General features: G+C 41.7%; 1 protein-coding gene across 1 annotated transcript; it reads right to left on the bottom strand.

The window, feature by feature from the left end:
- Positions 1-574: 574 nt before the first annotated feature.
- On the bottom strand, positions 575-13,392 carry LOC127663471 (N-lysine methyltransferase KMT5A-like). The gene is made up of 7 exons (XM_052155074.1): positions 13,365-13,392; positions 12,759-12,921; positions 8,938-9,130; positions 1,175-1,249; positions 845-916; positions 698-762; positions 575-604 (listed from the first exon to the last, which is right to left on the bottom strand). Coding segments are annotated over exons 1-7 (597 nt in total). The 3' UTR covers positions 575-603.
- Between the last annotated feature and the right edge of the window lie 4,231 nt (positions 13,393-17,623).

Genomic DNA, 17,623 nt, shown 5'->3' with positions numbered 1-17,623 from the left:
AATCATAGTAGAAAAGGAATATTCTAAAACACACATGTAAAAATACATTGAGCTACATTGTTCATTAATTGTTTAATTTTTTTGGTGAAAGGGAAGCTGTGGTCATATCAAAAAAATGCCACTTGTAATCATTAAAGAACATTTACATCACAGATCTTAAATGGTATTGGCTGATAAGCAGTAACATATTCTTTAGACATTGTCTAATATTACTGAAAAGAGCTAAAAAAAGGCTGTGTGCTCTTCACATTGAAACAGGGAGCGCAATAGACCATTTACTTAAATTCAATCTTTCACAATTTGATATGGACACCAAGCCATATCGTGCTTTTGACTAGTTCATTTGCCCTAACCCTAAGCAATGGCACAGAACACAATGTCAAATACATTTTATGTTATTATGAAAAGTGTAAAAATATGTTTAGGTTAATTCGGTTCAAACTGGGGCAGGACAGATTAGACTGTGTTGGGCCAGCAGAGTAAAGGCAAATAATGGGAAACACTAAATAATTTGACTAAAACATGTAAATACCTCTTTGACTCCTTCAGTAGGTGAACAAAAGCTCTGCTCCTCATTTAACAAGTACTCTTTGACAGGTGGCATCTGAAAACATAATGAAAAAAGAAGGCTAATGTGGTGAAGATACACTACACTAATCTAGTATTTTCTAAAATGATGCAATGGTCTTTTAATTACCATCTCAACATCATTTTCAACACAGTCTTGACCTTCCAATGATAATGGTCTTTCTCAGCAGTCACCTGGAAGTAGAGAAAAGAAAAAAGGTACTAAACCCCATTAAAGATTCAGAGATTATCCAAATAAAGCCGCATCACAGACTACCTTTTCCAGTCCTTCGGTGGATACACAGACCCTTGATTTCATTAACACTGATTGATCACTGACAACTGTCAACTGAAAACAAGATCACATTATGAATGATGTACTCAAGCAAAAGATGGCTAATGATGCCATTATTAGATGATGCCCGAACAAATTCAGGTATGATGGCACATTTTTAACCACTGGGTAATTATAGTGGGCAAAGAAATCCATTGCAGTGACTTGCACATTTAAAAGAGGGAGAAATATTAACGTGGTATTCATGCATTTAGTTAAAACTATGAATATATGTCCATAACCATTTGATTTCCAGAGAGAGAAAAACAATACCTTCTGCACATCTCTGGCTTCTGACTGGGAATGAGAGTTCACTTTAAGAGTGGGGAGTTCAACCTCACGGAGAGTCTACAAAACATAAAATTAGACATTTGAAAGACTGGTCTAAATATGTTAGCAGCCTAGGTCGCGGAAACATCTTTGCTACATTTGCTCATATGAGTTGGTATCAAAAACAATTCCAATTCTAAAATAGAGTACTTAAGGTCAGGAATTGTATACTAGTAATACAATTAACATTTCAATTCCTCTGATCTATTCCCATTGCATTTTAATATGACCTTGAACTATTCAAGCGCTAACCCCATGTGTTGTTTTCTGTGCTGCACACACATCCAAAGCACACACACACAAAGTGATCTTAAATGTACATTTAAACCAAAGACTCACGCATTGCTCTTCTGTGCTGCTCACACACCCAAAATGACATTCTCAAAGAAATCCACCTTTTATACTGAATAGTATGTATTTGATACTGAAACAAGTATTTCTCAATTATCATTCTGCATCCTTCTGCACATGAATGGCCAAATACACACAAAAATGTCAAAATGTCCTTGTAAACAGACAGTTTTGTCTTAAGTGAATGTAACAGTTGAGAAAAAACGCGTGTGTATCAGTATATTGGGTCCGTGCAGCTCTTAAAGTGACAGCAGCCCAATATTCCTGGTGCCGTCTTTTTAATAACGGTAATCAAACAAAAGACAGAGAACATTCAGTCGCTGTTTTTCACTGAATACGTTTGGTAACGAATCGGTTACTAACGTAACCTTGGTTCTCGCTAGATGAGGGAACGAGTATTGCGTAAGCTAGCTTACGCTACGGGAAAGATTCATCTTTTCTGAGATATTGAAGCCAAAAAATTATCCTTAATTTTGTATCCATTGTCAACGCAGTGCGGCAGCTGCAGACCTTGAGCGGGCTATCTAGCGAGCTCATTGGTTGCTCTGCGGCAACTGCTGCAGCCTATAGACGAGCTTGGGCGAACTCGCATCCAATGAGAGGCGTCCGCGCGCTCACTGCATCAAAGCCCGCCAAAATGGCCGTGACTAGAGTGCATATAAGCGTAGTTCGTAGGCTGGAACCCTGGTTTTCATTGAATGAAGCGAAAAATCGCTCGTGGCGCGAGCACGGCCGGTTACGCAATACTCGTCTGTGTGGAATGTGTACCATTAATGCAGCTCACCAGCGGAGCTGTAGCGTATTAAACCACTAGCAGTTTAGCCTGCAGAGTGGGTACTTCCAGATTGTAAAATCTGACAAGGGTGGAGTAGGAAGCCCAGCCCGCTGCCACACATATGTCGTGAATGGAAATCCCGCTGGACCATGCCCACAAGGAGGCCATGCCTCTAGTGGAGTGAGCCTTAATGCCTAGCGGGCATGGTAGGTCTTTTGACGCATACGAGCAATAGCGTCCACTATCCATCTGGACAGTGTCCGTTTCGATGCGGCGAGACCTTTGGTGCGCCCTCCGAACGAAACGCGCAGTATACAATCTCAGTGCTCTGACTGGGCAAAGGAGATTGGCGTCGCGTTCGCTATCAGATGCTGGTAGCGCTGACAAGGAAATGATCTGTGCTCTGAAAGGAGTACCGATCACCTTGGGGACATAGCCGTGTCTAGGCTTTAAAATGACCTTGGAGTCACTTGGTCCAAACTCAAGACACGCAGCGCTGACAGACAGCGCGTGAAGATCTCCCACCCGTTTAACTGATGATAGGGCAGTTAGAAAAACGTTTTTAAGTGAGAGGTGTTTCACATCCACGGATTGAAGCGGTTCGAAGGGGGGCTTTCATAGCTTCGAGAACTATAGAAAGATCCCAGATAGGAACCGATGGGGGGCACGGAGGGTTCATCCTTCTAGCTCCCCTGAGGAAGCGGATGACCAACTCGTTTTTACCCTGTGACTGGCCGTGCAGGGGTTCAGCGAACGCCGCGACGGCCGCCACGTACACTTTGAGCGTGGATGGGGATCTGCCCTTATCCAGCAGCTCTTATAAAAACACGAGCAGCGGCGACACCCCACATGTCCGTGGGTCCAGGTCTCTGTCAGTGCACCATTTTGAAAACACAGACCATTTTGACGCATAGAGTCTTCTCGTGGAAGGGGCTCTAGCGTGTATGATTTATTACTCCTTCTGGCAAAGCGACGGGTAGTCGTTGATCACCCACCCGTTGTAGCGCACAGCGCTCTGGGTGGGGACGCCAGATCGTGCCGCGAGCTTGCGAGAGGAGATCTGCTCTCACTGGGATGGGCCACGGGGCTGTCAGTGACAGCTGCGTAAGCTCCGGGAACCATGTTTGATTCTCCCAGCGCGGGGCTATGAGGAGCACCGAGTGGCGCGTTTCCCTGATCCTCTGCATTACCTGTGGCAATAGCGAGACGGGAGGGAAGGACCAACTCAGTATGCGTTTCGTCAGATGGAAGAGGTTCCTGGATCTGACACCGCCCTGACGGTTTAGATAGGATACTACAGACCTGTTGTCCGAACGGACCAGGACGTGGTGACCCTGAATGACCGGGAGGAAGCGCACGAGCGCGTACTCGACCGCTATCATTTCCAGACAATTTATGTGAAGGAGCTTTTCCTGAACTGACCATAGGCCAAAAACTGGAGAGCCCTCGCAGACCGCGCCCCAACCCGTGTTGGACGCGTCTGTCGAGATGACTTTTCGGCGAGATACAGCTCCCATCATCACTCCCCGCTGATACCACTCGGCCACTGTCCAAGGCTGCAGAGCTGAAATACAGGTCTGAGTCACTCTGATTGGCTGGCGGCCTGTGGCCCAAGCCCGGCAAGACGCGCGGGTGTTTAGCCAATGCTGAAGCGGGCGCATGCGCAGTAAACCCAGCTGAAGTACAGCTGTGGCTGAGGCCATGTAACCTAGCACTCTCTGAAATTTCTTCAGAGGTGTGAGGCTGTTCATCTGAAATGACGTGGCTAGTCGCTGCACACGGTGCGCGCGCTGTGTAGATAAGCGAGCCGTCATTGCCACTGAGTCTAGTTCTATTCCAAGGAAGGAAATTGCCTGACTGGGCTGTAGTGAGCTCTTGGTCCAATTGACTGCAAGGCCCAAACTGTTCAGATGACTGAGGAGAACTGTCCTGTGAGACAGAAGCTCCGTATGTGATTGTGCCAAAATCAGCCAATCGTCCAAATAGTTCAGAATTCGCAAACCCTGACTCCGCAGGGGTGCGGCGCCAGCGTCCATGCACTTCGTGAAAGTACGAGGTGCTAAGGACAGGCCGAACGGAAGGACGGTGTATTGATAAACCTGGCCGTCGAAGGCGAATCTCAAGAATGGCCTGTGACGGGGATTTATCTGAATCTGAAAGTATGCATCTTTCAGATCGAGAGAAATAAACCAGTCCCCCTGGCGCACAAGCGCGAGGAGTTTGCTGGTTGTAAGCATACTGAACGGTCTTTTTGCAAGCGCTTTGTTCAAAACCTTGAGATCTAATATTGGTCTGAGGCCGCCGTCTTTCTTGGGGACAATAAAATAACGGCTGTAAAACCCTGACTCGCTCAGGGGAGGCGGCACTCTCTCTATGGCCCTTTTGCACAGAAGGTTTGCCATTTCTGAACGAAGCATGCATGCTGCTTCCGTGTTCACAGTGGTTTCGAGCCGCGCTCTGAAGCGAGGAGGACGGTGATCGAACTGTAGCAAATAGCCCTGTTTTATTGTGCTTAACACCCATTCGGATATCCCTGGAATATCTTCCCACGCTTTGAAGCGTAATGTTAGAGGGTGAATGGCCAAATCGCCCTGATTGCCCCACACAGCGCGCTGAACAGAATGTGTGAGCACGCTTAGTGTGTTTATGCATGACTGCTCGCAGACAGCAGAGACAGGCTGTTCTGTGAGTGACTTCCCGATTGGGGTAAATGGGGAAAGAGTCACATCTGACAGGTGATGCGCGAGCATAGTCACGGGCACGGGACTTACATGCGGAGAGGTGTTTGCTGGCCGTGTGACAGAGCGGGCAGAGGAGGGGCGCGCGCACGGGCTCGTGGGCGTGTTTATTAACTCTAACACTCGAGCGGTTCGTAACCGCTTTATGTGAGTGTGCTCTGATAGGGACACGGGATGTGTAATGCTTGTGTGTAGGGGTGAACACTGGGTTGTGGGCACATTTTCTACACATAAGACATGTTTGCTCTTTACAAGATTTCTTTGGGTCGCCGTGAAAACGGCGTTTGAGCGCAGGCAAGCGGGTGTTAACACCGGCTTGTTGGCTGCTGAATCTACCACTGTAGTAGCCTGAGAGAAGGGGACTGACAGGGGGCGAAGCTTTGACGGTGGTCCGGCCGCGGCGGGACTGATCCGTCGTTTTGTCAACAAAGCTAGGAGGAATTTGGTTGTTCATGTTTCAGCGCAATTCTAGGCCGAGGCCCGTAGGGCGGCGGTCTGCGGCGGCTGTCTGAGCGCGATCGAGGGCGGCCGCCCTGTCGACGCTGAGAAGTCTGGCTTTGCTGAGCTGGGCGCTGTGAAGATGCTCGTGCAGGAGGCTCACGTGGGCGGCCTGCAGAGGAGTTAGCGCGACGAGGCAGAAAGAGATTCATGGCTTGTGTGGCTTTTTGGACCTCTGAAAACCGGTCAATGATGCTACTCACCGCGGAGCCGAAGAGACCGGATGGAGAGAGCGGTGCGTTGAGGAACGTAGAGCGCTCTGCTTCTCCCATGTCGGCTAGCGTTAGCCACAGATGTCTCTCGGTCACAGTCAGCGCGGCCATGCACTTCCCTATAGCTTGGGCTGCAGCTTTGGTAGCGCGGAGGGCGAGGTCCGTCGCACTTCTTATGTCTGCAACCACCTCTGGATGCCTGCTTTCCTCATCCCACTCCCGTAGAAGGTCCGCTTGGAGGATCTGTAAGACGGCCATAGAGTGCAGAGCAGATGCGGCTTGGCCGGCAGCGGAATACGCGCGGCCAACACAGGCAGAAGTTGTTCTGCAGGCCTTAGACGGGAGCACTGGTTTTGACCGCCATCTCGCGGAGGGCGGGCAAAGGTGTGCTGCTACCGCATCCTCGACCGGAGGGATGAAAGCGTAGCCCTTCTCGGTGGCGCCGTCCACCGAAGCAAGAGAGGTGGAGACATGGGATCGGACCCTGGCCGAGAAAGGCGCGTTCCATGATTTGGAAAGCTCGGCGTGGAGTTCCGGCAGGAAGAGAGCGGCCCGGGCAGCGGGTGCTGCGTGGCGGCGGCTCTGAAGAAAGCAGCCGTCGAGTCTGTTGGGTGCCTGCTCAGGGGGCGGTGACCACTCGAGCCCGAGGTGGTCGACGGCCTGTGTGAGGAGGCGTATTAGTTCCCCTTCGACTCCGGCGCGGGTCCTGCTGGATTCCTGGGCCGAGGAGGAGGCGTGAGAGCCTGACCACTCCTCGCTGTCCGAAGCCATGATGGAACAGCCCTTATCCTCCGCTTATTCGTCCGAGAAGGCAGCAGAGCAGCCGCTCGGCGGCAACTGCGCATCCCGGGTGGGCGGGGAGGGTGAAGGCGATGCTCGAGGGAGGGGCTCCGGCGAGGCAATCGCTTCTACCACTGGTTCCGGCAGCCTTTGAGAGCGGCACTTTTTTCTGCGCGTTTGAATGGAAGGCGGCGCGGCGGCTTCGGTCCTGAGCGCTTCGAGTCGAGGCCGCAGGGTCGACATCGGCAGCTCCTCGCAGAGAACGCATCCGCCTTCAGCGAGGGCGAGCTCTGCATGCCCCAGTCCCAGGCAGAGAGCGCCGATGATGTGGCGGTCTCCGGTACTGAGAGGGGCGCGACATGAGGCGCAAGTGGTGCGAGGCATCTTTAAAAAGACGCTCGTGCTCTTTTGTGAAAGTTCGTAAGAACTAGCTTGCTTTTAAAAAGGATACGTCGCCGGATGGCGTAGCTCGCAGGATGGCTGAAGGTGGCTGAGACGGCCGGCTTCTTCGAGCGCTGTCCATGCTTGCTTGATGTCCCTTGAACGGCGACGCGGCTTCCAGTTCAGAGATGCGAAGAGCTTCGCTGAAGAGATGAAAATCAGGGTTCCAGCCTACGAACTACGCTTATATGCACTCTAGTCACGGCCATTTTGGCGGGCTTTGATGCAGTAAGCTCGGACACCTCTCATTGGATGCGAGTTCGCCCAAGCTCGTCTATAGGCTGCAGCAGTTGCCGCAGAGCAACCAATGAGCTCGCTAGATAGCCCGCTCAAGGTCTGCAGCTGCCGCACTGCGTTGACAATGGATACAAAATTAAGGATAATTTTTTGGCTTCAATATCTCAGAAAAGATTCATCTTTCCCGTAGCGTAAGCTAGCTTACGCAATACGAGAGAACCTCTCGTAAGAGAACATGTGGTTTAAGTGGACTCGTTTTCATGGTAGGCCTACACATGTTTTTAGTAATTTACACAAAATGTTCAACATTAAATATTTAGCTAACAGTCTGAAGTTACCTAGCAGCAGTGAACACAAGGCTAACATCAAAAGGACTAGACAGAAAATATGATTATCCTGACCTAATTAACTCACATCTTTCTTTTCATCCATGACATTAAAGATACCCGTTGTTGTTTCTGGCTTTCCATCGCTGTCTGTGCCGCAACCGCTATACAGTATGTGCTCTGGCAGGTCATTATAACGTTCAGTGAGCTATTTTACACAGGCTCGTTCCTGCTCCTCCGAGGCAATGACGGCAGGCGGTTAAAAATCACAACAAACGAATTTGAAAATGGGGGGTGAACTTGCAATAGACAGTAAAAGGAACTTGCGCTCCATGCTTTCAACGACGATGCAAACGTGACGTATGGTTCTCAATCACACTGTGCTGCCAGGACCCGCCCTGCTCAGCTTGTAACGTTAGCTAGAGATGCGTTCCTCTCAATTGATTTCAACTACCATGAGTCGAAAATATTAAACCGCATGCAAAAAAAAATTCCCCTCATGGCCGCACGCCAGAGATCTGGCATGGTGCCAGAATACTTTAAGCCCTGAGGACATCATACGAACATGTTCCTGTTGTTTGACGTGACTGGAGAATCTCAGTGTGTGTTAGTTTGACAGAATCCTGGTCTATGAGGACACAGTTTTATGAGGACATCATACAAACATGTTCCTGTTGTTTGACGTGACTGGAGAATCTCAGTGTGTGTGTTAGTTTGACAGAATCCTGGTCTATGAGGACACTAGTTTTACCGGGACACTGGTAACTAGATACATTTGGACTGCACCCCGAGTTCAAGTGTTTGTATGAGAGTGATACAAGACAACACGCCTGTGCCAGTTGTACAGTAAGTGATCAGGACTAATAATCATAATGATTCAATCATAAATAAGTGACATAACTGTGGCAAACACTTCTGAGGAACACTGAAATCTGTTGTATTCTTTAAGGACTAACTCAATTATTAAATTAACTTCTTGAATACCTTTAGAGTCTTTTCAGTTGTCATCTGAAAGAAGTTTTTAAAAAAACAAAATATTACTTGACAAATAATTACTATTGTAGAATTACTTATTGAAAGTCTATTTTAACCAAAGAGGCTACTTTATTTACCTTCTATTATGATTACATTTTATCTAACAAGTACAATTATGAGTTTTCAATATTGGCATGAGCTGTTCTTGAGATGTCCTCATAAAACAGGTGTAAAGCTACACACAAATTGACATACTGTAATCACCACACATTTAATGTAAAACAAAATAAAATCCATTATATTTGACCTTTAATATTTTTAACCTTTGAAATAATCCAATAAATAAAAGTTGTTATTGTAAAGGTTTACATACCTTGCATCGCCATGGCCACTCAGAATCACCATAATTATATGTGATCTCTTCACCAGCACAGATGTTTCTTATAGCAAATAAGCATAGATGAGGTTTTCCATCCACACGGATAGTCTTCATCTTGCTGTTTGGGTTAATATGGTCATCATTTACAAGTCTACCAAGAGAACCGTCATCTCGGGCAGCATCAACACTAAACAAATGAGTTCAACAATCAATAATGGAGTCTTATTCCTGTTAAAATGGTTGACATTAAAAACAGAATATCAGTTCTGAAAACCTAGGAACATCAAATATTATATTATTTGCGTTCAATCATTTCATGCTCATTACCCAGCATTGAAAAATACATAACTGATAATTATAATAATTATAACAAACAAACAAAATTATGCATTAAATAATCATTGACATGTCCACTTTCACATTTTGAACAGGGGTGGGAATTGGCAAAAATGTGACCATTTGATAGTATTGCAATATTTGGGCCATGATTCAATATTATTGCGATTCAGCAAGTATTGTGATTCGATTCTGCGATATATTGCGATTCATGCCCCCATATTATTCAAAAGCATTACAAAAGACGAGGAAAATAAGACTGCTCTACTCACTTCAAATGTCACATTTAATTCTGTGAACATTATCTTCTATACATTAACTGAAGTGCAAAAACTTTAAAACATCATAAAGTATGATCATTTTATACTTTGAGCAATGATGGAGCTATACTTGACTCTTCTTAGAAGCATATAAAACAAACAGTTCCTTGCTCCTTGGAAAAAAAAAAAATGTAATATTGTTATAAACAAAGGTTTATTTTTATTTCAGATTAACATTTGAGAGCAGCAATTTTATTCATAATGTCGAAATTAAACCCATGTAACGTTACTTGAAAGCATTGTAGCCTAAAATTCCTGCCATACTTCAATGGTTACAGTTAGCGTTACTACAGTAAATCCATGGTAAATGTTGCTGATCTGTGAACTCTGGATAGTTCATTCGTGGCACAATGTTTCTTCCTGGTTTCCACTTCAGCACTGTTTGATCCGTTAATAACAGAGACATGTGAATGCTTCTCACTAGATCTTGCAGTGATTATTACTTCAGTGGCGAATTCAAATGCTTTCTTTACTGGATGTCTTAGCGCTGTGTAGTAACAGTCTTGCTTGATCAAGACCGGCTCACGCTGCATTGGTTTAAACTGATCCGTGAAACACAAAATGACGAGTAGCTCAGTTTCGTTCCGCTTTCATTATGTTTGCCATTTGATGTTGGGCAATGTTGTGGTCGTGCCAGCGCGCACTTGCCACGCACCTACATTTAAAATAACAAAATTTTGGTCGGCAGGAAAAATGGTCCAATGAACCGTTCGGTTTCTTTGTGTACCGAACCGAAAGCCTCGAACCAAACGGTTCAATACGAATAAGTTTATCGTTACACCCCAGTTTACATGTAGCGCGCCGATTTTGTGTGGTATAATGCAACTCTCCTTCTCTCTGTGCATGACGGCGAGTCGCGCACCTTCACACGAGTTTAAGGTAGGTCACACGTACGCTGAGCTGAATGATCGCTTGACAGAGCGAAACTCAGTCAGTGTTCAGCAAGTGGAAATATCCATCCATCCATCCATCGTCAACCGCTTATCCTGTGTACAGGGTCGCGGGAAGTGGAAATATATCCATGCTAAACTTATACTTGGCATCTATATTTTCATTTTAGTTTCCTGTAGAATCCACGACAACAAAGCACTGCAACAAGCGCTTCCTTGTGGATGTAATACGCGAATGTAAATTAGCGGAGTAAACTGCGAAAACCAGTGGAGAAAACCCGAAAGTAAAACAGCTAATTTTATAATTAAATATTGTGATACTGTGCGCTACTGTATCGATATAAATTGCGTGCGCAAAATATCACGATACTGAACAGAATCGATTTTTTTCCCCTCCGCCAATAATTTTGAATACAATTATAAATAAACACTATTGCTAAGACTAAGTCTTAGGCATGTTAGTAGTCCTATTTTCACCCAAAATAAAAAATTGTTCCAAGCCAGTTATTTAAATATATTTTGCTGTATTGTGTCAGTAGGAAAAGTTTACATTTACATTTTATATTTGCACAGATTTATTTTCCCATTAACTAATAATCCAGTGAATCTTTTGTATTCACAACAAGTCTGACAACTGGTATGATGTGATCCCACCTTCATTGAATCTGTCTGTGATTACATGAAGAAACAGAAAAAGCTGAGACGGACTAAATCCAGAAGTTCCGCAGCAATGTATCAAAGACGGCTTGAAGAAACTTTCCAGCACAGCTATATGACTGTGAAAAGTTTTAGGCACATGTGCAAAAGGCTGTAAAGTCAGGATGCTTTCAAAAATAATGCCAAGAATATATTTTAATCTATCAATTAACCTTTATTAACTAAATCAAATCAATATTTGGTGTGATCACACTTTGTGTTTAAAACGGCTTTTGTCCAGGTACACTTGCAGTTTTTCAATTAGATTTACAGGAAGGTTTCTTCAAGCATCTTAGAGATGTTTCCGCAGTTTCTTAATGTAGCCTAACCCCAGACAGACTCGATGATGGTGACGTCAGATCTCCGTGTGGAGCACTGGCTGTTGTCAGACTCCATGTGCATATACAAATTAGGGCTGGCCGGTATATCGAGTTTGAACAATATATCGATATATTTTTTCTAACGATATGGAATGAGGCAATACCGTTTATATTGATACAGTAGCTAGCTTGATATGAGCACATCTGAAAAATACCGGAGAAAAAAATAGAGCCGCTGCAGTGAAAGTACATAGTACAATTTGTCCTAAACATGATATATTAAGGGCTTCAAAATAACTGGTCAGATATATTTAACAAGTTTAAAGCAGCTACTGACAGACACTGCTGCTGCCTGACAGATAAATACTTAGGCTGTTGAATGCGTTGGAGATGTGGTGCTTTCCTCAGTGCTTAACTTACATTTCGCAGGTATATTCTCCATCTGTAAATGTTAGACACTGTCACTGTCAGGAGAGGACGAGCTTCTGAAGTGAATCTCCTCTAAAACTCAAGCTTCCGTGAACGAGCGCCGCGCGCGCATGTGCGCCAATCAGACAGAGCGCAATAGAATAGTAGCACAATAATTATGACTAAAATGCATATTTGTTGTTGGAGACAGTAAATGTGCTATATGTGGAATTTTAAACCTACAAGTATATTTTTATGAAAGTGACCATTATAAATGGGGTAATCAAATGCAGGTTGTTTTTATTTTAATTTTTAGTTTAGCCTTTAGTCAATTTAAAAACAAAAGCATTATTTTTGTTTTTAGATTGTAATGTTACAATGTTAGAATGTAATGTGCTTTTAACCACCTTTTTTTGCAAATAATATATTGCATACATCCACTATATTTGTTACCATATCCTTCAATATCAACATTGTTTGTAGGATATCATTGGGCAGGATGTGATTATTATTTTTTATATCCAAATATTTCTTTATCAAAATAGAATACTGTAGAAAGTAACTGAGATATTTATCGTATATCAGCCATTTAACCAAAAAATACAGAGATATGAATTTTTGGCCATATCGCCCAGCCCAAAACAAATCTTACTGGATTATAACAATTAATGGCAAAATTAGTGTGTGGAAATTTAAAATGACATTTCCTAATAACACATTAAATCAAAATATATAAATAACTGGCTTAAACATTTTTACGGTGTGAAAATAATAAAGTGCCTAACACTTCTGCACAGTACTGTACATTTTATATATATATATATTCATTCAATACATGTACATACCAGAGGAGTTTTCCATCGTAACGAAACTCAAACAAGAATACTTTGAGGGCGTTGTGATATATTCTTTGCCTCCGCTCACATTCTTCTTTGCTTATGAGGTCTCCTCTGTATTCCAACAGGAAATCTCCCTTATCAAACTCAGTGCAACTGAACACACCTCTCCCTACACAACAAGTAAAATCACTGTAATGGCATATAATTTGAAAAAAAAAAAAAAAAACTTATATAACTGACCTTTAGAATCATTGATAAATCTGCCGGATTATGAGGACACTCATTTTACAATACACAAAATATGTCATTTCAGTGGATTACAGGGACCAATGTGTTTTACAGGCACATGACCACACACACACACACACACACACACACACACAAACCTGACGATATGGTTCATTACCAAGACTAAGGTGATTTAACAGTACTGGAGCTTATACACAATACACAACTGCACTATCCAACATTACAGGGACTAGTGTTTTACTGGTACATGACCACACACACAGTGCAACTGAACACACCACTCCCTACACAACAAGTAAAATCACTGTAATGGCATATAATTTGAAATGTTTATTTTTTTTAAAAAAAACTTATTTAACTGACCTTTAGAATCATTGAACAAATCTGCCATCAAGCCCTTCTTTGTCTTTTTTAAGAAGGGAAAACTGTATGGCCTGCTCCAGAGGCATGGGCTTCCTCCTTCGCCGTTTAACTTCAGCCATTATCTGATGTGCCTGCATTCACAGAAAAAGACCCTCAATAATTCTGAATATTGCATTTAATTTGCAAGTTTGTTTTCAATATAAACATTGACAGTTCTATTGTTACAGAATATATGTTATTACATTCAGGGGTATTAAGAGTGCATCTTGAACAATCTCTTTAATACCCAGCAGAACAGCAGCACGTCAGGATACTGGGTAATAATATATTATATAATATTATATCCATCTAAATATGCCTCAACCACTCACATTCACAATGTTCTCTTTCTTTCTTTCTTTCTTTCTTTCTTTCTTTCTTTCTTTCTTTCTTTTGTGTCTTCTCTTCTTTCCAATACATTTTGTCTTTCTTTCATTCTTCATTCTCTTTCATTTTGATGTTTCTGCACAGTTCTGGATACTGTCCAGGCAACATCTTGAGAGTGAGCATAAAAGAAAGTGAAGATAAAAGTACATTTTCATTCCTCCTCATCTCTGACACGTCACCAGTAACATTTCTCTTTGGACTGAATACACACTAAGCTGTGTGTTTATAGCAATAATGGTTGAGATTTCCCCCTCGACTGGTCATGGATACTTCTCTTAACCTGTTCTCAAATTACACCAATTAGTCTTTAGATGGACATGCGAAGTTTGATCCTATCAAAATGAAAATTACATTTATTTGTTCTAAGTCTTCATGATGCGATGAAAAACGAGCTTCTTTTGGTAAACTTTTTGTGGCGTTGTTAGCCAGTTAAGCATACTGGTACTGATACATAAGTCAGAAATGACAAGCTGCCTGCCTGTTTTCCTGCATTACCTCAGCTATTTGGCTGAGCATTTTTTTTTTGTTTGTTTTTTTTTTTTTTATTTAAAGTAAATCTACTTTGATTGAAGATCTACAGTGCCTTGCACAGCAACAGTGTGATTGTATAATATATCTTTTTCAAAAGGCCATTGTCACAGTGTGACCCTGAGACAGAAAAACAAGTCCTTTGAGGACATTCTGTTATTCCTCAGTAAGGTTATAACCTAGCTCTAAGAGTAGAACAAAAGATTGGCTTATGTTGAACAGACTAAATTGTGCCCATTTTGGAATCAGATTTAAAACAATCCAGTAAATCAAGTGTAGACACACACAAATAATGTAAATAATCTGGCAGAGTGTCTCACATATTATGTAAATAGTTTTTCATATTAATTTTAGCAATAATATTTGCAATCATTCAATTATATTATTTATGTATTGGCAGTATCTGCCACCTTTTTTGTAGTTTCAGTATCAACCAGCAGGCGCTTACATGCTAACCAGCCAAACCTTGACTACTTGGGTTCCTCTCAGGGCTTTCTCCATGCTATCCCTTGCTGTCTGTCACTCTTCTGGTTTCTGTTTGTATAACAACTCCCCAAGGAGCATCCAGCTACCCACAGTTTTGCCAGGTGAGCCAAATGATACATTAGATTCATATTTTTGTTGTACCCTGAGAGATCAGCTCCTATAATGAACAGGTAAAGGCTGCATGCTAGGAGAACCTCGAGTTAGTCAGTCATGAGGGAGGTGAAACAAAAATCACTGTAAATTGATTTAATTTATTATTTATATTAAATTTAAAGCTGATAATTTTTATACAGCATGCCTCACTGCTTAGAGCTGTTAGGTGAATGTCATGACCAAACCCCTAGGAAACCAAGCCATGTATTATAGATTAGATTACAGGAGAACGAATCTCAGTCCACGACCCCAAATCCATGGATAGATAGGACCTCCTAGTTAACATTTTACAAACCATTGTTACAGGATGATTAACTGAAAACATAAGATTAGTATATATATATATATATATATATATATATATATATATATATATATATATATATATATATATATATATATATATAAAATGGAAGTATGAATACTAGTCATATTTAAACTTTGTTTTGTCCAAAGCATTTTTTTTTAATTGTCATTGGTTTTATATTTAATTGTCAGTAAAGAGTCTTATACCCTATACTGGCTGGACAGGTACGCATTGTAAAGTATTACTATTTTTACTCTTTCTGGCTCTATATAATATGTAACTCCCCAAGAAACATCCAGCTATCTATTGTTTTGCCTGTTGAGCCAAATTATATATTCGATTCTTGATTCTGTTAAGAATAAGTGGGTCATGAGGGAGACGGAGGTTAAATAGCTCAGTGTAAAATTTAGTCAAGCTGTTAATGGTAAATTAGCTATTGATTTGGAACTAAAAGTCCAAGTGACTTTTTTTTATACAGCATACATCACTGCTTAGAGCGTCAAGTGAACGTCACGACAAACCCCAAAACAGACATAGATTACAAATTAGATTACAGGAGAGTGACTCTCAGTGAACAACCCCCAAATCCATGGATCTTAAGAACCTCCTGGTTATCTACTGGTATGTAAAAAAAAAAAAAAAGATACAAATGTTACAAGATGTTTCATTGAAAACAATAGATGGAAGTATGGATACTCCTCATATATAAACTTTGCTTCTGTTTAGTCTAACACTATGAATATTTTTATTTTTATTTTATATTTAATCATCAGTAAAGAGTACCATTTATTGACCTATAAAATTTGGACATGCTTACTCACTGTTACGTATTACTTGTTTCTCATTTTACAATAGCTAAATTAGAAATAATCATCAATAAAGAATGGCAATCTGGAACTCAAATGGAAGTAGCAAAATATATTATAAAACTTTAAACAGAGTATAACTATCTAAAATTGTAGCTTCTTCAAAGTAGCCACCCTTTGTCCATATTATAGCTCTGAAAGCAAAATTTTCCAGTTGTTGGACGTACCCATTGATTTTCAATATTATAATGCACAGTGGATAAAGGATTTATATGGAAGGTCTGACTAAATGTACTTGTACGAGGTCATTGTGTTTAACAGCGATAAATCACTGAAATTTTCACTGAGAAGATGTTACTCTTTTGACAGGTTTCAATGTACAAACTTAATGAGTTTTCTTACCAGGTGTAGTAGTGTTGTAACAAAGACAAACTTCACTGAAATCAGAACCATGTTGTTTTGTCACATGTATAAACACATGACGCTACATGTGTGTCAAAAGGGCATTTTGGGCATTTTTATATCTGGGCATTTTTTCAATAAATTTCATGAGGTATAGACAAAAAATTTACTAAATGAGTACTAAAGGATTTCCCATATATTGTGGGCACTTGTTGGTTTCTTTTCCTTCACTATCCTGCATTTTATTTATCTAATTATTCATTTAGTTAGTTTTGTACAGTAGGTACAATTTATATTTATCTACAAAACAAAATAAAAGTTTTTAAGACCACGAGAAACATAAATTAAGTCATTGGTGTCCAAAAATTTTCTCATCACATCCACTGTGTTGCATCTAAACCTCTCCAAATCTGACCAGACTTTTGGGCACTGTCATCACAAAATCCATGGTAAATATTATTGAGTGATCTATGAAGATCTTATTACTGTAATTACAGAGTGCCACGATCTGTTGTTTTAACATGCTTCTCTTTGATAACCACCATGCAAAATAATGGGAGCTTTTCCCTTCTGAGCTGGTGACCTAGAGCTGTACTTAATGTGTGAACGTCAAGCACAGCTTGTTGCATGATGTTCCTGTGCCAGAGTGTTTTGCCATTGTGGTGTGATAGAAATGTCATGTAGATGCGAATGAACAAGGCAGTTCACACTGCACACTGAGCAGAGAGAGAGAGTGTGATGTCTTATTATGTATAAAGGTCGTCGAGGCAGCATTTCAAAATGTTGCTTGAAAAATAGACTGGCAATTCAGAGATACCATGAAGTCCTATGTTATAAACAAACACAACTTTCAAACAATTTACTGTGTATTTAAAGGGTTAGTTCACCCAAAAATGTGTTTCTTACATTTAAACCATCCCAGATGTGTATGATCTTCCTTCTTCAGCAGAACCGAAGTGAATATATTTTAAGCAGATTTCAGGTCAGTTTGTCTATACAAAAATGTAAATGGCTGCCCAAAAGGCATGTTTAGGCAGCATAAAAGTAATCCACATGACTGGATTGATACATTTATTTGAAATGACCTAACTCTTATATATGATGTTCATTCCTCTGTTGTATACAAAACGTGCTTCCGACTTCTTGCGCGA

The sequence above is a fragment of the Xyrauchen texanus genome, chromosome 23 (assembly GCF_025860055.1).
Source record: "Xyrauchen texanus isolate HMW12.3.18 chromosome 23, RBS_HiC_50CHRs, whole genome shotgun sequence".
NCBI lineage: Eukaryota > Metazoa > Chordata > Actinopteri > Cypriniformes > Catostomidae > Xyrauchen > Xyrauchen texanus.
The sequence above is the reverse complement of the archived record's forward strand: the minus strand, read 5'-3'. Positions and strand labels throughout refer to the sequence as shown.